Source organism: Carcharodon carcharias, chromosome 1 (genome assembly GCF_017639515.1).
Source record: "Carcharodon carcharias isolate sCarCar2 chromosome 1, sCarCar2.pri, whole genome shotgun sequence".
NCBI lineage: Eukaryota > Metazoa > Chordata > Chondrichthyes > Lamniformes > Lamnidae > Carcharodon > Carcharodon carcharias.
Genome location: NC_054467.1, coordinates 61,958,305 through 61,980,298, shown reverse-complemented (window position 1 = coordinate 61,980,298; position 21,994 = coordinate 61,958,305). Strand labels below are relative to the sequence as shown.

At 46.4% G+C, this 21,994-nt stretch overlaps 1 protein-coding gene across 2 annotated transcripts in view; it reads left to right on the top strand.

Moving 5' to 3' along the window:
* The first annotated feature begins 2,488 nt into the window (after positions 1-2,488).
* mmaa (metabolism of cobalamin associated A) overlaps positions 2,489-21,994 on the top strand; it is a 46,163-nt gene continuing 26,657 nt past the window's right edge. The window contains exons 1-3 of one of the 2 annotated variants that reach the window (XM_041200146.1): positions 2,489-3,154; positions 8,593-8,715; positions 15,251-15,421. In XM_041200146.1, the coding sequence (XP_041056080.1) occupies positions 2,725-3,154; positions 8,593-8,715; positions 15,251-15,421 (724 nt within the window). In that variant the 5' untranslated portion in view covers positions 2,489-2,724. The remainder of the gene's footprint in view (positions 3,155-8,592; positions 8,716-15,250; positions 15,422-21,994) is intronic. The other variant, XM_041200157.1, reaches the window with a different exon arrangement.

The following is a 21,994-nucleotide window of genomic DNA, read 5'->3' as shown; positions in this document are numbered from 1 at the left end:
GGAGCGGGGTGGGGACAGCAGCGAGGTGGTGGGGTGGGGTGGGGTGGGGCGGGGTGGGGAGAGCAGTGGTGGTGGTGGGGGGGCAGGGTAGGGAGAGCAGAGGCGGTGGTGGAGGGGCGGGGTGGGGAGGGCAGCGGCGGGGGTTGGATGGCGGGGAGAGCAGCGGTGGTGGGGTGGGGGGGAGAGCGGAGGTGGTGGGGTGGGGGGAGAGCGGAGGTGGTGGGGTGAGGGGCAGAGCGGAGGTGGTGGGGTGAGGGGCAGAGCAGAAGTGGTGGGGTGGGGTGAAGAGCGCCGGTGGTGGCGGTGGCGTGGGGCGGAGAGCAGTGGTGGTGGTGTGGTGGGCAGAGCAGCGCTGGACGTGGGGTGGGGAGGGGGGAGCAGTGGTGGTGGGGTGGGGTGGGGAGAGCAGCCGTGGTGGTGGGGTGGGGAGAGCAGTCGTGGTGTTGGGTTGAGGTGGAGCGGGGTGGGGAGAGCAGCGGCGGTGGTGAGGGGCGGGGAGGGGAGAGTAGCTGCAGTGGCGGGGTGGGGAGAGCAGCGGCGGTGGTGGGGTGAGGTGTGGAGAGCATCGGTTGTGTTGGGGTGGGGAGAGCAGCGGTCGTGATGGGGTAGGGTGGGGAGAGCAGCGATGGTGGTGGGGGGGTGCAGGGAGAGCAGCGGTGGTGGGGGTTGCCGTGTGGGTAGGGCAGCGGTGGTGGTGGGGGTGGGGCGGGGTGGGGAGAGCAGCGGTGGTGCTAGCGGTGGAGGAGAGAGCAGTGTTGGTGGGGTGGGGGGCAGAGCAGCGGTGGTGGGGGGGGGGGCCGTGTGGGTAGGGCAGCAGTGGTGGTGGGGGGGGCGGTGGGGTGGGTAGGGCAGCAGTGGTGGTGGGGGGGGTTGCAGTGGGGAGAGCAGCGGTGGCGGTTGGGGGACTGGAGTGGGGAGAGCAGCGGTGGGGGGGGAGAGCGATGTTGGTGGTGTGGGGGGAGAGCGGCAGTGGTGGTGGTGGTGGAGGGGAGAGCGGTGATGGTGGGGGGGGAAGAGCAGTGGTGGGGTGGGAGGGGCGGGGTGGGGAGAGCAGCGGTGGGGGTGGGGTGGGGTGGGGAGAGCAGCGGTCGTAGTGGGGTGGGGAGAGCAGCGGTGGTGGTGGGGGAGCGGTGCGGGGAGAGCAGCAGTGATGCTGGGGGGGGGGTGCGGGGTGGGTAGGGCAGCAGTGGTGGTGGGGGGGAGCAGGGTGGGTAGGGCAGCGGTGGTGGTGGTGGGGGTTGGGGTGGGGAGAGCAGGGGTGGCGGTGGGGCGGGGTGGGGTGGGGAGAGCGGTGTTGGTGGTGTGGGGGGGGGGGGGGAGATCGGCAGTGGTGGTGATGGGGTGTGGGGGGAGAGCGGTGTTGTTGGGGTAGTGGGGAGATTGGTGGTGGTGGGGTGGAGGGGGGAGAGCGGGTGTGGTGTAGGGGAGAGCGGTGGCGGTGGGGTTGGGGGGGAGAGTGGTGGTGGTGCTGGTTGGGTGAGGGGAGACCGGCAGTGGTGGGAGAGCAGTGGTGGCGGTGGTGGTGGTGGGGTGGGGGGGAGAGCAGCGGTGGTGGGGTGGGGTGGGGGGGGAGAGCGGCGGTGGTGGGGTGGGGTGGGGTTGGGGGGAGAGCGGCGGTGGTGGTGTGGACGGAGAGCAGTGGTGGTGGGGTGGGGTGGGGAGAGTAGCGGTGGCACCGGCGGTGGTGGTGGGGTGGGGTGGGGGAGAGCAGTGGTGGTGGGGGGGAGAGCAGTGGTGGTGGGGTGGTGGTGGGGGGGACAGCGGTGGTGGTGGGGGGTGGGGGTAGAGCGGCAGTGGTGGGGCAGGGTGTGGGGGGAGAGTGGCGGTTGTGGGGCAGGTTGGGGGGCAGAGTGGCGGTGTTGGGTTGGGGGGGAGAGTGGCAGCGGTGGGGGTGAGAGTGGTGGTGGTGGGTTGGCAGGGGGGAGAGCGGTGGTGGTGGTGGGTTGGCGGGGGGGAAAGCGGTGGTGGTGGGTTGGCGGGGGGGGAGAGCGGTGGTGGTGGTGGGTTGGCGGGGGGGGGAGAGCGGTGGTGGTGGGTTGGCGGGGGGGGGAGAGCGGTGGTGGTGGGTTGGCGGGGGGGGGGAGAGCGGTGGTGGTGGGTTGGCGGGAGGGAGAGCGGTGGTGGTGGGAGGGGACAGCGGTGGTGGTGGGTTGGCGGGGGGGTACAGCAGTGGTTGGGTGGCGGGGGAGGAGAGCGGTAGCGATTTATTAAACTGTTTTTGCAGTTGGTATTCGACCAAAAGAACTAGTGAATGGTGATAAGGATTGTTTCACATTCATCGAAAAAAAACCTTAGCGGTACTTCATCGTTACAATAAAGTGCCTGGCTACACTTTGTGCACAACTCTTTAAGTGTGCTTTCAATACACAACTGCCATCAAAGGCAAGATTTCACATTTAACTCCAACAAAAATTAGTGGCATTCATTTTCCGAAACGAAACCATTACCTTCACGCATATGCGTATTGAGAAAGGTCACGTGGCCCGAGGGCAGTGCACGCTGGGTAACATTCACCTGACTTGTTTGTGGTCGTTTCTTTCTGTGTTTGTAATGTAGTCGTGACCGAATAAGGGTTGAAAAATCAAGCAGCTTGAGTTAACAGGCCACATTGTTTCCCCACATCCAAGTGTACTTTTTAAATTAAAATATGAAAAGTGTAGCCACTTAAAACATGTTGGCGGAGTTTTAAGCCCAGATCTGGTCGTCGCTGCCTTCCTCTGAAGGATGTTGATGGCGGCGCGGCTGTGGCGTTGCAGCCGTTGGGTCCCAGACAGGCTGCACAGTTGGAGTTCGGCGCGTTCCAGAGCCTTTTGCCTGAGCTCGGTGTCCCGGATGGGCGCGAAGGGACTGCTGAAAGCCTCGCGGCGGCAGGCCGCTCGAGCGCAGCCCAGGAGCCTGAGCAGCGTCGCGGCGGCGGTGCGAGAGCAACAGATCTTGACCGATACACTGTCCGAGTGGGAGAGGCAGCTGCTTGACCGGTTAGTTGGTGGGCTGCTGGGTGGACAAAGGGCCTGTCTGGCCGAGGCCATCACCCTGGTGGAGTCGTCTCACAAACACAAGAAGTGCTTGGCTCAGCTGCTGCTGCAGAGAGTACTGACCTGCCAGAGGGAACGGGAGCGGCCGAATGGAGGGACGCCGCTGTCCTTCAGAGTGGGTCAGTACCGATCTCTGACTTTTTAAAACCCGCCACTCAGAAATATATATTTACGACACAAAAATAGTCCATTTGCTCATTGAGTACGCCTGCTGAAAAGTACCAAACCAGCCTAATCCCACTTTCCAACTCTTGGTCCCTAACTCTGTAGGTTACCGCACTTCAGTTGCGTACCGAAGTGCTTTTAAATGCAAGGAGCATTTCTGCCTCTCTACCACCTTTTCAAAACCACAACCACTACAATCTAGAAGGACAAGAGGAGCAGACTGATGGGAACACCATAACCCCAAGCCACTCACCATCCTGACTTGGAAATATAATGCGCTGTAACCATTCTGTAATTCTTGACAATGTTCTCATAAATCTCTGTACCCTCTCTTGTGCAATCAGATCCTTAGTGTTTTGCGGTGGAAAGAACTGTATGCAGTATTCTAGCTGCGGTCTAACTAGTATTTTACACTGTTCTAGCATATTCCTGATCTTTACACTTCGTGTTGGCCAGTAAATGAAAGCACCCTGTATGTCTTATCTACCTATTCTGCTAGCTACAGGGATCTGTAACATGCACTCCAAGGCTCCTCTGTGCCTCTACACTTCTCAGAATCCTACCGTTTATTATATATTCACTTACCTTGTTTGTCTTCCCAAATGCATAACTTCATATTTCTTCAGAATAAGCTCCATTTTCCACAATTCCAGCCACCTGACTGATCCATTGATATCTTCCTGCAGTCTACAACTTCCTACCTCTTTAACCCAGGGTTCATTTCCACATCATTTGTAAACTTGATCATGCCCCCTATATTTATGTCTAAACTGTTTATATGTATGATGAACAAAAGGGATCCAGTTCTAAGCCCCGTGGAACCCCACTGAAAATGGTCTTCTGGTTACACACATGTCTGTTGACCATAGTACTTTACTTCCTGCCACTGAGCCAATTTTGGAACTAACTTGCCATTTGTCCTTGAATCCTTTGCCCTTTTAATTTTCTGACCAGTTTTCCATGTGGGACCTTGTCAAAATCCTTACCTACAGACTACATCAAACATGTTACCTTCATTGTCCTTCTATGTTTCCTCCAAAATAATCAAACAAGTTAGTCAGATATGACCTTCCCTGAACAAAAAAATGTTGCTAACTGTCCTTGATTAATCTGTGTCTTTTTAAATGATGATTTATACAGTCTGTCAGAATTGTTTCCAATAATTTGCCCACCACAGTGGTTAAACTAACTGACCTGTAATTACTCAGCTATCCCTTCCTCCCATTTTACATTATTTGCCGTCCTCTGGCACCATGCCTATATCTAGAGGGGATTGGAAAAAAATGGTCAGAGCTTTTGATGCTTCTTCTTTTGCTTCCTTTAGCAGCCTGGAATACATTTCATCTGGGCCTAGGGATTTATCCACCTTCAAGTATGCTAAATAACTTAATATTTTCTCTCTCATAATGGGGGAGAATGGGATGAGCATAATGTTTATCCCACCCCATATTTCTCACTTCTCCTTAACTACTGTGTTTTTTTAAATTCATTCACAAGATGTGGGCTTCGCTGGCTGGGCCAGCATTTATTGCCCATCCCAAGTTGCCTTTGAGAAGGTGGTGGTGAGCTGCCTTCTTGAACCGCTGCAGCCCATGTGGTGTAAGTGTACCCACAGTGCTGTTAGGAAGGGAATTCCAGAATTTTGATCCAGCGACAGGGAAGGAACGGCAATTTATTTCCAAGTCAGGATGGTGAGTGACTTGGAGAGGAACTTCCAGGTGGTGGTATTCCCATCTATCTGTTGCCCTTGTCCTTCTAGATGGTAGTGGTTGTGGGTTTGGAAGGCGTTGTCGAAGGAGTCTTGTTTAACTCCTGCCGTGCATCTTGTAGCTGCTGCACGCTGCTGCTACTTTGCATTGGTGGTGGAGGGAGTGAATGTTTGTGGACGTGGTGCTAATCAAGACTTCATGGGTTCTGGAGTCGATGTTGAGGACTCACAGGGCAACTCCCTGCTGACTGTATACCACTGTGCTGCCACCTCTGCTGGGTTAGTGATGGTGGTGTCTGGGACATTATCTGTAAGGTATGATTCTGTGAGGCTGTTGCTTGACTAGACTGAGAGAGAGCTCCCAATTTCAGTACTAGCCCCCCCAGATATTTGTATGGAGGACTTTGCAGGGTCGACAAGCCTGAGATTGCCATTTTCATTTCCGGTGTCATGGTCGATGCCGGTTGTCCATCCGGTTTCATTCCTATCTTTTGTGACTTTGTAGCAGTCTGGTACAACTGAGTGACTTGCTAGGCCATTTCAGAAGGTATTTAAGAGTCACACTAGGAGGGGTAAGGCCAACGGATTTCCTTCCCTAAAGAACATTAGTGATGCAGATGGGTTCTTTTTTTACCACAATCGACAATGTTCATTTCATGGTCATCATTAGACTTTTAATTCCAGATTTTTATTGAATTCAAATTCCACCATCTGCCGTGGTCAAATTCCACCATTGAACCCAGGCCCCCGGAACATTACCCTGGGTCTCTGGATTACTAGTTCAGCGACAATACCACAACGCTATCGCCTGCCATTTGTCCCACTCTTTTGTAAAAACAGATGCAAATTATTCATTGAGAACTATGCCCACAACATCTGCCACCACACACAAGGTAACCTGTAGTCTCTAATTAGCCTTATTCTTTCATTAGTTATCCTCTTCCTCTTTATTTATAAGATGTCTTTGAGTTTTTCTTGATTTTACTTGCCAAAATTTTTCCATGCCCATTCTTTGTTTTCCTAATTTCCTTTTTAATTTCATTCCTAGACTTTCTGTGCTCCTTTAGACTTTCTGCAGCGTTGAGCTTTTGGATCTCATAAAAGATTTTCTTTTTTGGCCTTTTCCTACTCTATGCTCTTTTAAGTCCAGAGTCTAAATTTGGAAGTCCCACCCTTTTTACTTGTAGGAATGTATTTGTGCTGGGCCATCTTAAGCTCCTCCTTGAATGCCACCCACTTCTCTGACATTGGTTTACCTTCAAGTAGCTGTTTCTTGTCCACTTTTGTCAAATCTCATCTCAGCTTAATAAAATTGGTCTTTTGCCAGTTGAAATCTTTTACTCTTGGTCTATTTTTATCCTTCACCATGAACTATGGCCAATGCCACTAAAATGCTCTTCCACTGGTACTCCTTCCACCTGCTTAGATTCCCGAAAACTGCCAGTCCAGAACTGCCCCTTCTCGTGTTGGGCTTGCTATGTGCTGGCTAAAAAAGTTTTCAACGCATTTTAAGAAGTCTGCACCCTTTTGCACTGAATTTATCCCAGTTCACATTGTTGGTGATGTTACAGATCACACAGGCTGTCTGAGTTGCTGTGGCAACATGCACTTTAACAGGCATGTTGTAACTGGAGCTATGAATAGAGACAGTAGAGACTCCAATTTTCTTTCCATCACATGGAAAGAAAGACCTCTGTTTGGAGGTCTATACTGTAATGTGATCACACCCAGCAGTGATATTGCCCCTCTTTTTTTATATCACAGCTCATTCCAAATGTTCCTTCTAGTATATCAACCCTGCTGACAGCTGTGATTGTTTTTAGACCATTTGCGACCCCCTGCCCCCTTTTTGCTATCCCCTAGTTTATCCCTTCTGAGAACCGTGACCAAAAATGTTGAGCTGTTGTTCCTGCTCTTTATTGAACTACAGATCAGTAATAGTACGATACACTTCCAAATCAGAAAATACTGGAAAAACTCAGCAAGTCTAACAGCATCTGTGGAGAGAAAAACAGAGTTAACATTTTGAGTTCATATGACTTCTTCTGCATGTTCTGCAGCTGCTTCATGACATCCTTGGGATCCTGGCATTAGAGAGGAATCATGTCTTACCCTGGAGAAAGGCCTGTATATTCCCCTAAAAATTTAATCTCCTGTCAATATTGCATTCTTTACTACCCCCACCCTGCATAATTGAGTGATCCATGGTACTGTGATCTTGGCTCTGGCTGTACTTCCCAGAGGAACGATCACCCTTGCCAGTATTCAGCAGTGAATACTGTTTGGAGAACGAGATGCATTCAGAGCCTCTACACTACATGCCAGGGCCTGCTTGACTGTCTGGCGGTTACCCATTCTCTCTCTGCCTGCATCTCTTAAGCTGCAGTGTAGCACCTATAGAAATATGCCACCCATATAGCTCTCAGCCTCACAGATTCACCACAGTGACACCAGCTACTGCTCAAGCTCTAAATTCCAGAGGTGAAACTTTTCCAGCTGGTGAGATTTCCTGGACATGTGTTTATCCAGGACACAAGTGCCCCGGAGCTCCCACATTGAACAGGATTCACACAGAATTGAGGTGCCCTGCATGCCTCTATTTATTAGTATAATAAACTAAAAAAAACCTACTCACTGATCAGCGGCTCCCCTTGTGCTGATGTCACTTTTTTTTTAACCTTGCTCCTTAGTCTCGAGCTCCTTTCGTCTGGGCTCTCTGTGATCAGAATGAGTTGCAAAAATTGAAAACCTGTAAGTGAATGGGGCTTTGTTTATTGTTAGAGATAGATCAAACTAGAAATTAAACACACTTATTTTTCTCCTTCCCGTCTTGCCAGAAGACAACAGGTAATGCCTTCCTGGCTTTGCTTGACATTCGTGCAGGTGATTGCCAATCACTGGTGAGAACTTTGGCTGATCAGCATGGCCTGATGTTGAAAAGACAAGGCTAGTAGATTCCCTTTGATTACCTGTTTGAACCTTCTAATCACTTGGATCTTTTGAAGAGTTATGAGGCTAACAACTCTGACCATGAAGGGATCTCAACATCCCTCTTTTCTTACCTTTGGTCTCACAGAAGATGAGAGGTCTGAGGAACACTGAGATTGCAAATTTGACATTTTTGTTATTACTGATTTCTACTGATTTGCCATGTATGCTTGTGTTCTTCATATCTCTGACTAGCATTTATAATTACTGATTCAGTGATTGTATTCCATGTGCTAACAATCCATGGGAAGCCTGCCAACCTAGAATCTAATCCTGTTTTATCCAAAAGTCTAAACTGTTATGCTTCTGTTGGACAGTTTTTCTTAGAGATCAGCAAGATTGCAATTGTGTGATGTCACACCCAAATTTTGAACTTTATATCTTGGAACTAATTGATTATGAAAGATAATACAGTGGTATGATTGGATATATAACCTAATAGGTAATGTATAAGTTATATATGAGTGGGTTCTTATCACACTGAAAGCACATAATGTAGTCCACGACAAAACAGTTATCACACTGGTATTATTTTTTTCCCCCTAGCCTCTCTGTATTACGTTTTACTGAATTAAATAATATAAAGATCTTAATCTATGAAAAGACCGGAGGAGAGTTTGGCAATAAATTAAAACCACATTTGTGTTGGAAGCAAGACCCAGTTGTGGTGAGTTAACATACCTGTTTACCTTTCAGCACTGTCTGGTCCACCTGGCGCTGGGAAATCCACATTTATTGAAACATTTGGGAAGATGCTGACTGGAAAGGGTCATAAAGTTGCTGTTCTGGCTGTTGATCCATCTTCAAAAACTTCCGGAGGTAGTAATAAGTTGCATGTGTTAATCTTGTGTGAAGGTATCCATTGAGTTGAAGTGTAGACTTAATATGGTGACGTTCTTGCAAATGCTTCTTATCACTGGTAGATAAGGTTCCTAATGAGTCCGTTGGGAATTGATTGAAGGGTAGAGGGATTATGTAAAGATAGGTAGTTTAGGTACCTGTCAGTATGAGTGGGCATATGGTAAAGACACCCACCTGTTACTTGGTCCATAATAAGTACTTCCATTAAGACAAGCCAGGCTTCCGTATATCAGTTCCACCTTGTACAGACTACAATGTATACTCAAGTCAGTGGACATAGAAGTCTGACACAAGTCATATAAGAAGCTCAACTCCATTCTTACCCACAAAGAAAAGAAGCTAACTCTCAATAAACCAGGAATTTGCAGCATACCATACAATTACAGGCTTGTCTGCATTGGGAAACAGGTCACAGCCTACACAATATACTCAAGAAATATCAAACCTGCTTCAAACGTAGTGAATGCGACAAGTCAGCTATCGTCAAAAATGCTCAACCACCACATCCAATGGTCCAACTTAGACTTAGCCCATCCATCACACATCGGCATACAAGATGTGTCAGGGAGTTGATGGGGATCTACAGTCACCCATGATGGTGGCCTTCTCATCAGAGACATCTTACTCAAGAAACACATTACCATCCATTCTGCACAGTCGCCAAGTCACTGGCAAGAACGTTGACACACATTACCTACTTCAAGCACAATAGCCTGACCAATCAGCAGTAAGATCCTGCTCATATTCCAATCCTCCACAATATATAACTACCTCTTTTACATGTTCCAGACGACGGGCGGAGTATGCTGCCCAAAATGTCAATGCCGCCAGTTCTTCTAAGGAACTCTTAAGGTGGTAGCTTCTTTTTTCAGAGCAAATTTTACATGGTCTAACTATAAAATCATCTTGCTCAAGAAGAATTCTTGTATGTCACATGAATTAAAGGGAGAACTTATGCAGCATCTTATCGTGTCCTCATGTTCCAAAACACTTCCTAATTAATGGCATACCTCTGGAATGCAATATTGTTATAGGCACAGCAAGATCCCACAAACACACAATCAAGTTATGTGCAGTTGGATTCACAGGGTGCTTAAACATTGTATCAAATCAGACCTGTGTAGTGTTTTAAATGTAAAATGGTAATCAATTATAGTATTGTTAAATGTTTAAAGAAGAAAAGTAGGTTCCACAATTTATGATATGCATTTTGAAGTATGAACATAGCTCCATGCAAAATTACACAATTGACTTAAATTTGAGAAGTGGGAATTTGAACATAGCTGATGACATTATTTTCATTTTGATTGCTGGCTTTTAAAGACCATTTACATTTATTTATTCGGCATCATTGTTTGTGTGATTATGCATTTTGGTGTTTTAAGCTGTGCTTTTTTCCCCCATTCCTCTTCACTCTCCTTGTTGGGCATGGTTCCCTAGGTGCTTGATTGCCACCCTGCCCCCGATATCTCTCTCAAGTGGCCATTCATGTGTGCCTTGTAAAGCATAATCTGATAATAGCTTTGTAATTTTTTCCAGTAAGTATGATTTGGCCAACTTCACAATACATTTCACTCTCACTTACCATGTAAGCCAGCTTCCATAGAGAAGATTTACATTGAGTGAACTAAAACATGGCTTTGCCTATGAAGTAATTGGGAGCACTCTTGTTTACATATAACATTACATATAACAACTCTAGAGAACAATAATGTATTATCTTTACTTACAAGTCAAAATGAAGAAAGAATTATAGAAAGATTATCAAAGCCAAAGAGAACTGCTACTTTGATTTGCTAGCATGATAACTGTAATTATTAGGAAAAACTTTAGATACTGGGACCATTTTGGGGAAGGCAAAGAATAGTTTTACATAGAATTTACAGCATAGAAACATGCCATTCTGTCCAACTGCTAGTGGTTATACTCTGTAAGCGCCTCCTCCCACCCTACTTCATCTCACCTTATCAGCAATGCCTATTTCTTCCTCCCTTGTGTATTTGACTAGCTTCCCATTAATTGCATCTATGCTATTTACCTCAACCATCCCATTTGGTTGGGAGTTGCACATTCTAACCACTCTGAGTAAAATAAAGTTTGTCCTGAATTCCCCATTGGATTTATTTAATAGAAGGTTTATTATAAATAGTAAGGCTTTTATAGTATTAAATAGGGAAATACAATCTCCGGCTGAGGGGTAGGTGATTAAGGATAATCAATTTAAATTGCTACTTGAGATTGAGGAGAGAGGTTAGAAGCAGTTTCTTTTATACAGAGATTTGTTAGATGTTAGCCTTGCTTCTGCATCAGAAGGTTGTAGATTCAAGTTCCATTCAAGAGACTTGACCGCTAATCCAAGCTGATATTTCAGTGCAGTGTTGAAGGAGTGCTGCACTTTTGGGTGGAACATTAAACGAGGGTCTTGCTTACCCTTTTAGGTGGAGAGAAAAGATCCCATGATACTCTGAGGAAAAGGGAAGTTTTCCTGGCTAATATTTATCTCTTGACCAACATCAATAAAACAGATTGTCTGGTCAGTAATTCGTACAAGCTACTATATAAATGCAAGTTTATTCTTTCTGTCTTTAGGGCATGGGCAACTTTCTCATGGAGTAATTGGACTGAAACCATTGGACCTCTTAAGGAAAGATTAGATAAACATTTGAAGCAGAGGGAACTACAGCTATGGAGAAAGGACAGGACAGTGAGATTAGTTTGGATTCCTCCAGCAAAGTGCAATCACAAGCATAATGGACCAGATTGTGCTGTAAACATCATCTGTTCTTTGGAATGATTCACATAAATGATAGTTAACAGAAAGCAAATTGAATTTGCTCAGCTAATTTTTTTTTAAAACAGAATTGATATTGTTCTGACACAATTTTGTTTAACAAAATCAGATTATGGATTTGTAATCACTTCCAAATATACATTGCTTTTGTTTACAGTTTGACAGGTGATATAGTTTTATTGCAATATAAGTGTTGGCAGGTTATTTGGTCATGTCTTTCCAAGACATCTATATTTGTTTCCAGCAGAGACCTGTGACTTTCTTTTCTCTACTTAATCCAGGGGTACTGAGGCCAAATGTAGTTATCCACCATTTCTCAACCAATATTGTAGCCTGACAGGGCTCCTGTTAAGATTACTGTGAGGGACTAAGACTTCACCCTGTACGTTCTTTAATAAAATATATAGAAATATGCTCATTGCTATCTCTAAAACATTCAAACTGAACAAAAGACCTAAAATGGTTGAATCTATGTACATCTGTGACCCCAAACAAAAGAAGCCACCTGGCAGTATCAGGGAAACTTGCACATCATTATAACTAAAGAGCCACTAATGATGACCTATGGGTTGCACAGACCAAATTCACAGAGAGCTATATAAAGGCATTTCATAACCCAGGTGGGCAACAAGAGTCTGCTTATCTGCTAAGCCCTGCAACCTTCCTTTCAGTTCTTAACAGTTGAGACATTTAACCATCTCAGGGACCTAGACAAAGGATACATGCCTTTTATCAAAGACAGTGTGGAGAGGTGGGGTCATGTGATGTGGGCCTCTGCCTTGTGGAACCAGTGACATTGCCTTGCTGAACTGCCAAGCCTCAGTCTGGTTTTTTTTATCATCTGACTAGCAGCCTCACAGACAAGAAGCTCCGGTTCAGATTGGACACCTGGCCCCATCTTAACTGCTTCTGCTGGAAATTCTGTGCCGTTGCCTACAAGACTGCATGCCTATTTTATCATGTGAAGGCAACACCACTGGAAAAGTGAATTATCCAGCATCTGTTTTCAGCTCTGACCTCCGTGAAAGAATACCTCATTAGACTTTGATTCTGGACCCTGGAACCCATGTGAAACAATATTTCTTTTCCCTGTGGCCTCTGCACTGTAAATCTTTCTTTTCTCTATCCCTCTTTTACTGTCTGAATGTAAAGGAGGCAACATTGTGAATCTGCTCCCGCGTTTTGAGTGTGTGCAAATAAATTAACCCTTTGAGTTCATCCTATCTTGAGTTTGCTGTGGGGTTATTAATAGAAAATTGGATCACACCAAAACTGAGGTTGGGAAATACACCACCGCTTATAAAGGGGGGGAGCAAATCAAAAACAACTTTCAGTTTACGGACAGGTGGCGAGAGGAGAAATTAGTGCTGTTTATATCTGTTCATAACATGACTGTATTTCTTTAATCGGCTATTGCGTTCATTGTTACCTCCTCGGATGATATGACTCAGATCAGGAACTTGCCTGTCAATGTGCTGTACCAATAATTGATAGGACATCTGATGCACCATGCATTTGGGTTACACCATGCATTTTGTCTTCAGACGTTACAGTATAGCAATTACATCAAGATGTTCTGGTGACATGAGAGCAAAGTTTAGTTTATACAGTTATCTGAAAACCAATTCAGATAATGGCCTTGTCTTCACATGTAGCTGCCCTTTTTTATTTCAGAGAAATTCACAAAATTTCGCAAATGTTTTTTTTTAATGTCCAGATTTAATTTTGCCAGAAGCATGAGTATACCTAACTATAGCTAATGTACTTCATGTATTTATAGTATGATGACGTTCACATTAAAATATTAATGTTTAACTTAGTTGCTACAATGAATAGTTAAATGTGACCTTTTTGCACATAGTAAGATTCCATAAAGAGCATTCAAATGAGTGACCAATAAATCTTTTATTTTTTTTCGAACTTGAAAAAACTTTTAATGATGGTTGGATGATTAGAAACAAGATATGAGAGTGGAAAATGTACAAAAATGTGATTGAAATGTAGTGTTTGAATCGATAAATTAAACTTAATCTTCAACACTCCACTAGAAAGTAAGGCTGATGGTGTTGAGAAGGTAAACAGGGAACTGGTTTCTGTTCTTTGAATGATGTCATGGGGTCCTTAATGTCCAACTTAACTACTGGAACAGTTTGATTGGCCCTTAGTTAATGATTCCTCTAAAGGATACAGCAATCCTTCATTCCTGTCCTGGAGTTCTGTGTGCTGAAAGAAACAAGAACAAACTTGTTTTCATAAAGTGTCTTTCACCTTCTTGGGATGTTCCAAAATGTTTCACAGCCATTGAAGCACTTTTTGAAGTGTAGTCACTATTGTAACATAGACAAATATGGCAGTATATATGTGCACGGTAAAGTCTCAACACGAGAGAATCTGCTTTAGTGGTTCAGGACTTTGGCCAAGTGGACACTATGGTGGTCTGTAGTAAATGGTAAGGTGGAGAAATGTGGAGTGGCGTGTTGGTTGAGAGATAAATATTGGACAGAATAGCTGGAAAACTCTCCTGCTCATCTCTGAATAGTACATGGGATCTTTTATGTCCACTTGAGAAGGCAGACATAATTTAATAGTTTAATATCTCATCTGAAAGATGATGTCTGCACAATCTCTCAGTACTGCACTGATGTTTCATGCATTAGATTATGTTTAAGTCATAGAGAGGTGCTTAGAACTCTCAACCTCCGTGGCTAAAGGGCCACCACCCAAACCAAGCTAGCACAATGCAGTAAACTTATGTTATATGGTTTTAATATGTATGAATGTGCTAGAATTTTTCAACATGTGTCCGAATAAATTTCTAGAACGATAGGGGAAAACCATATGTCACAATCTCTTTCCAGAACATAAGCTTGTTTTATTTAACTATGCTGAAGGCTGAAGCAGGAGGGATGTGTTGATCAGCTAATTGAGGGAGAAGACGTTTTTACTTTGTACATGTGTTAATCAGCTTTTCAGAACAAGTGGAGGGGGTTTCTAATTCAATAGCTTGCTTAAAGCTTTTGTTATTCCTGATCTGACAAAAGATTTTTGAGGGGGAGGGACAAACGATTGAACATAAAAAAAACTATAAATGGAATTATGATGTGGTAGCAACAATGGAGAGATTGTCGTCATGATAAAGTAGCAACAATCTTGGAGAGATCACAGAGTTAAACAGCAGTAGTTAAGAAAGATTGATGTAATAAAAGTCAGCAGTTGGACGAAATTGTTGGGAATGCAAAGAAAGTACAAGGAGTAGCCAGAAAAGTAATAGAAAAGTGGCAGAACACTAAGTTAGGACGAAATGCAGTGAGAAATGGCAGCACTGACTGGGAGATAGATAAACAATAGAAGCATAATGGTAAAACAAGGAAAACTATAGACAAATATGAAGAAAGCAAAAGTAACAAGCCCATCAAGACAGTAAAAGGAAGAAAGGGAAAAGTGTTTTTTGTGCATTTGGTGAGGTATCCAAACCAAACAAATAATTTAATAACCAATTAGAAAACAGAAAAACATAGGCTATGTATTTGTAATCTCTATCCACAACAAGAAAATTGCAAGCATTGTAGATGCAAAGACAATATATATTTCAAGTATTCAGACTTGGAATGCTTCAAAATTACAACACTCTTGAAATGGTGTCAAATATAGTGGTGCTATATTTCATGAAATAAATTTTAATTTTGCTATTTCAACTTTCAGGGTCACTCTTGGGTGACAAAACAAGGATGACTGAACTTTCAAGAGATATGAATGCTTATATCCGTCCATCACCCACTCTGGGTATGTTGGGAGGAGTAACCAGAACCACAAATGAAGCAATTATTTTATGTGAAGGGGCGGGATATGATCTAGTTCTTGTAGAGACTGTAGGTAAGTTAATGTGTGCACCCTTAGAATCATAATTTTGTACAAAATGTACATAAATTTCTTCATCCTGTGTTTAACTGACCACTTGCAGTACCACGTCTCTACCATTAAATGTCATTAGCATGTTTTGTATTTACAGTGGGCCAAATAATAACAATAATGGTATTCAAGAAACAAGTTGGCAACTTGGAGGATGGGTTGCAGTGTGACATTTGAAAAATTCATGTAGGGACTAAGTAATCAGGTGGAAGAACCAGTTCTGAAATTGGGTAAACAAAAACAGAATTACCTGGAAAAACTCAGCAGGTCTGGCAGCATCGGCGGAGAAGAAAAGAGTTGACGTTTCGAGTCCTCATGACCCTTCAACAGAACTAGGTGAATCCCAGGAAGGGTTGAAATATAAGCTGGTTTAAGGTGGGGGGAGGGGCGGAGAGAAGTGGAGGCGGGTGGTGTGGTTGTAGGCAAAAGCAGATCATCAAAAGATGTCACAGACGGCAGAACAAAAGAACACATAGGTGTCGAAGTTGGTGATATCTAAACGATTGTGCTAATTAAGAATGGATGGTAGGGCACTCAAGGTATAGCTCTAGTGGGGGTGGGGGGAGCACAAAAGATTTAAAAATATTTAAAAATAATGGAAATAGGAGGGAAAAAGAAAAATCTATATAATTTATTGGAAAAAAAACAAAAGGAAGGGGGAAGAAACAGAGGGCGCGGTGGGGAGGGGGGGAGATGGAGGAGGGAGGTCAAGACCTAAAGTTGTTGAATTCAATATTCAGTCCGGAAGGCTGTAAAGTGCCTAGTTGGAAGATGAGGTGTTGTTCCTCCAGTTTGTGTTGGGCTTCACTGGAACAATGCAGCAAGCCAAGGACAGACATGTGGGCAAGAGAGCAGGGTGGAATGTTAAAATGGCAAGCGACAGGGAGGTTTGGGTCATTCTTGCGGACAGACCGCAGATATTCTGCAAAGCGGTCGCCCAGTTTACGTTTGGTCTTTCCAATGTAGAGGAGACCGCATTGGGAGCAACTAATGCAGTAGACTAAGTTGGGGGAAATGCAAGTGAAATGTTGCTTCACTTGAAAGGAGTGTTTGGGCCCTTGGACGATGAGGAGAGAGGAAGTGAAGGGGCAGGTGTTACATCTTTTGCGTGGGCATGGGGTGGTGCCATAGGTGGGGGTTGGGGAGTAGGGGGTGATGGAGGAGTGGACCAGGGTGTCCCGGAGGGAACGATCCCTACGGAATGCTGACAGTGGGGGTGAAGGGAAGATGTGTTTGGTAGTGGCATCATGCTAGAGTTGGCGGAAATGGTGGAGGATGATCCTTTGAATGCGGACGCTGGTGGGGTGATAAGTGAGGACAAGGGGGACCCTATCATGTTTCTGGGAGGGAGGAGAAGGCGTGAGGGCGGATGTGCGGGAGATGGGCCGGACACGGTTGAGGGCCCTGTCAACGACCGTGGGTGGAAAACCTTGGTTAAGAAAGAAGGAGGACATATCAGAGGAACTGTTTTTGAAGGTAGCATCATCGGAACAGATGCGACGGAGGCGAAGGAACTGAGAGAATGGGATGGAGTCCTTACAGGAAGCGGGGTGTGAGGAGCTGTAGTCAAGGTTGCTGTGGGAGTCGGTAGGCTTGTAATGGATATTGGTGGACAGTCTATCACCAGAGATTGAGACAGCGAGTTCAAGGAAGGGAAGTGTCAGAGATGGACCACGTGAAAATGATGGAGGGGTGGAGATTGGAAGCAAAATTAATAAATTTTTCCAAGTCCCGACGAGAGCACAAAGCAGCACCGAAGTAATCATCGATGTACCGGAGAAAGAGTTGTGGAAGGGGGCCGGAGTAGGACTGGAACAAGCAATGTTCCACATATCCCATAAAGAGACAGGCATAGCTGGGGCCCATGCGGGTACCCATAGCCACACCTTTTATTTGGAGGAAGTGAGAGGAGTTGAAGGAGAAATTGTTCAGTGTGAGAACACGTTCAGCCAGACGGAGGAGAGTAGTGGTGGATGGGGATTTTCAGGCCTCTGTTCGAGGAAGAAGCTAAGGACCTCAGACCATCCTGGTGGGGGATGGAGGTGTAGAGGGATTGGACGTCCATGGTGAAGAGGAAGTGGTTGGGGCCAGGGAACTGGAAATTGTTGATGTGACGTAAGGTGTCAGAGGAATCACAGATGTAGGTGGGAAGGGACTGGACAAGGGGAGAGAGAAGGGAGTCAAGATAACGAGAGATGAGTTCTGTGGGGCAGGCGCAAGCTGAGACGATCGGTCTACCGGGGCAGTTCTGTTTGTGGATTTTGGGTAGGAGGTAGAAGCGGGCCGTCCGAGGTTGGACAACTATCAGGTTGCAAGCTGTGGGAGGAAGATCTCCAGAGGAGATGAGGTCAGTGACAGTCCTGGAAACAATGGCTTGATGTTCAGTGGTGGGGTCATGGTCCAGGAAGAGGTAGGAGGAAGTGTCTGTGAGTTGACGCTCAGCCTCCGCGAGGTAGAGGTCAGTGCGCCAGACAACAACAGCACCACCCTTGTCAACGGGTTTGATGACGATGTCAGGGTTGGACCTGAGAGAATGGAGTGCAGTAAGTTCAACGAGAGAGAGATTAGAATGGGTGAGAGGAGCAGAGAAATTGAGACGACTAATTTTGCGCCGACAGTTCTCAATGAAAAGATCAAGAGAAGGTGAGAATCCAGAGGGAGGGGTCCAGGTGGAGGGAGAATATTGGAGGTGGGTGAAAGGATCTGTTGAACGGGGAGAGGACTCTTGCCCAAAGAAGTGAGCCCAGAGACGAAGACGGCGGGAGAAGAGTTCAGCATCGTGCCGAGCCCGAAATTCATTAAGGTGAGGGTGTAGGGGTATGAAATTAAGTCTTTTGCTGAGCACTGAACGTTCAGCATCGGAGAGGGGAAGGTCACGGGGTATAGTGAATACACGTCTGGGGCTGGGATTGGAAGATGAGGTCGGGACGGAGGGACAGGCAGGGACGGAGGGTCCTAGATGGGTGTTGGTGTCGATGAGTTGTTGGAGCTTGCGTTCCTTAGCACTTAAGTTTTTTGTTTTTTGTTTTTATCTCTGTGTTTAATTGACTGCCACTGCTCTTCAAGAAATGCCTATCTCCTTGAAGAAGTTCTGTTCGTCTCTGCGACAAGATTTCCGTATCTCTCTTTTGCCTTGTTCACCTTCATTGCTTTCCATTTCTCTCCTGGTGCTTGACAAGGTGTTTACTAAAACCCGCTTTCACAGCCATATCTCCTTTCTCAGTGACTGTCTCCGTCTCCGAATTACCCCACGTAGATTTCAACTGAAATTCCACCCCTCATGTTTCGAACCCACCCAGGATTACAGGTATTTCCGGGACGTAAAACGTTTCTCGGACTGCTGTTCCCGTTGCATCCTGAGATCCACACTCAGTGCCATGCGCCGCCATATGAACACACTCGACCGCTCCCTCCAGCAGCACCACCGTACCCTTTTTCAAAGCTGCGCGTGCCCCCATTTTCATTTTATTCTTCGGCTCATCCGACGCCTCAACAAGAAACTTTTTCTCTTTCTCTCAAGTGCTAAGGAATGCAAACTCCAACAACTCATCGACACCAACACCCATCTAGGACACTCCACCCCTGCCTGTCCCTCCGTCCCCACCCCATCTTCCAATCCCAGCCCCAGCCGTATATTCACTATACCCCCTGATCTTCCCCTCTCCGATGCTGAACGTTCAGTGCTCAGTAAAGGACTTAGTTTCATACCCCTACGCCCTCACCTTAATGAATTTCAGGCTTGGCACAATGCTGAACTCTTCTTCCGCCGTCTTAGTCTCCGGGCTCACTTCTTTGGGCAGGAGTCCTCTCCCCGTTCAACAGATCCTTTCACCCACCTCCAATATTCTCCCTCCACCTGGACCCCTCCCTCTGGATTCTTACCTTCTCTTGATCTTTTCATTGAGAACTGTCGGTGCGACATTAGTCGTCTCAATTTCTGTGCTCCTCTCACCCATTCTAATCTCCCTCTCGCTGAACTTACTGCACTCCATTCTCTCAGGTCCAACCCTGACATCGTCATCAAACCCGCTGACAAGGTGGTGCTGTTGTTGTCTGGCACACTGACCTCTACCTCGCGGAGGCTGAGCGTCAACTCACAGACACTTCCTCCTACCTCTCCCTGGACCATGACCCCACCACTGAACATCAAGCCATTGTTTCCAGGACTGTCACTGACCTCATCTCCTCTGGAGATCTTCCTCCCACAGCTTCCAACCTGATAGTCGCCCAACCTCGGACGGCCTGCTTCTACCTCCTACCCAAAATCCACAAACAGAACTGTCCCGGTAGACCGATCGTGTCAGCTTGCTCCTGCCCCACAGAACTCATCTCTCGTTATCTTGACTCCCTTCTCTCTCCCCTTGTCCAGTCCCTTCCCACCTACATCCGTGATTCCTCTGACACCTTACGTCACATCAACAATTTCCAGTTCCCTGGCCCCAACCACTTCCTCTTCACCATGGACGTCCAATCCCTCTACACCTCCATCCCCCACCAGGATGGTCTGAGGGCCCTTAGCTTCTTCCTCGAACAGAGGCCCGAACAATCCCCATCCACCACTACTCTCCTCCGTCTGGCTGAACTTGTTCTCACACTGAACAATTTCTCCTTCAACTCCTCTCACTTCCTCCAAATAAAAGGTGTGGCTATGGGTACCCGCATGGGCCCCAGCTATGCCTGTCTCTTTATGGGATATGTGGAACATTGCTTGTTCCAGTCCTACTCCGGCCCCCTTCCACAACTCTTTCTCCGGTACATCGATGATTACTTCGGTGCTGCTTCGTGCTCTCGTCGGGACTTGGAAAAATTTATTAATTTTGCTTCCAATCTCCACCCCTCCATCATTTTCACGTGGTCCATCTCTGACACTTCCCTTCCCTTCCTTGAACTCGCTGTCTCAATCTCTGGTGATAGACTGTCCACCAATATCCATTACAAGCCTACCGACTCCCACAGCTACTTTGACTACAGCTCCTCACACCCCGCTTCCTGTAAGGACTCCATCCCATTCTCTCAGTTCCTTCGCCTCTGTCGCATATGTTCCGATGATGCTACCTTCAAAAACAGTTCCTCTGATATGTCCTCCTTCTTCCTTAACAGAGGTTTTCCACCCACGGTCGTTGACAGGGCCCTCAACCGTGTCCGGCCCATCTCCCGCGCATCCGCCCTCACGCCTTCTCCTCCCTCCCAGAAACATGATAGGGTCCCCCTTGTCCTCACTTATCACCCCACCAGCGTCCGCATTCAAAGGATCATCCTCCACCATTTCCGCCAACTCTAGCATGATGCCACTACCAAACACATCTTCCCTTCACCCCCACTGTCGGCATTCCGTAGGGATCGTTCCCACCGGGACACCCTGGTCCACTCCTCCATCACCCCCTACTCCCCAACCCCCACCTATGGCACCACCCCATGCCCACGCAAAAGATGTAACACCTGCCCCTTCACTTCCTCTCTCCTCATCGTCCAAGGGCCCAAACACTCCTTTCAAGTGAAGCAACATTTCACTTGCATTTCCCCCAACTTAGTCTACTGCATTAGTTGCTCCCAATGTGGTCTCCTCTACATTGGAAAGACCAAACGTAAACTGGGTGACCGCTTTGCAGAACACCTGCGGTCTGTCCGCAAGAATGACCCAAACCTCCCTGTCGCTTGCCATTTTAACACTCCACCCTGCTCTCTTGCCCACATGTCTGTCCTTGGCTTGCTGCATTGTTCCAGTGAAGCCCAACGCAAACTGGAGGAACAACACCTCATCTTCCGACTAGGCACTTTACAGCCTTCCGGACTGAATATTGAATTCAACAACTTTAGGTCTTGACCTCCCTCCTCCATTCCCCCCCCCCGCCCTCTGTTTCTTCCCCCTTCCTTTTTTTTTCCAATAAATTATATAGATTTTTCTTTTTCCCTCCTATTTCCATTATTTTTAAATATTTTTAAATCTTTTATGCTCCCCCCACCCCCACTAGAGCTATACCTTGAGTGCCCTACCATCCATTCTTAATTAGCACATTCGTTTTGATAATATCACCAACTTCGACACCTATGTGTTCTTTTGTTCTGCCGTCTGTGACATCTTTTGATGATCTGCTTCTATCACTGTTTTTGCCTACAACCACACCACCCCCCTCCACTTCTCCCCCCACTCCCCCCCCCCCACCTTAAACCAGCTTATATTTCAACCCTTCCTGGGATTCACCTAGTTCTGTCGAAGGGTCATGAGAACTCGAAACGTCAACTTTTTTCTTCTCCGCCGACGCTGCCAGACCTGCTGAGTTTTTCCAGGTAATTCTGTTTTTGTTTTGGATTTCCAGCATCCGCAATTTTTTGTTTTTATCTCTGAAATTGGGTAGATTGCATAAGGAATTTACTGAACTTAGTACAAATAAAAATTCTTGTTTGAAGGGGTTTGAACTTTCTGACATGAAAGGGCATTGACATACGACTGGTACTGAGGGCCTAAGATCAATCTCAGCATGCGCTTTTGTATTCTTTAGATTGGGACGGTTTGTGCATGTGTGAGGCCTGGTTGCC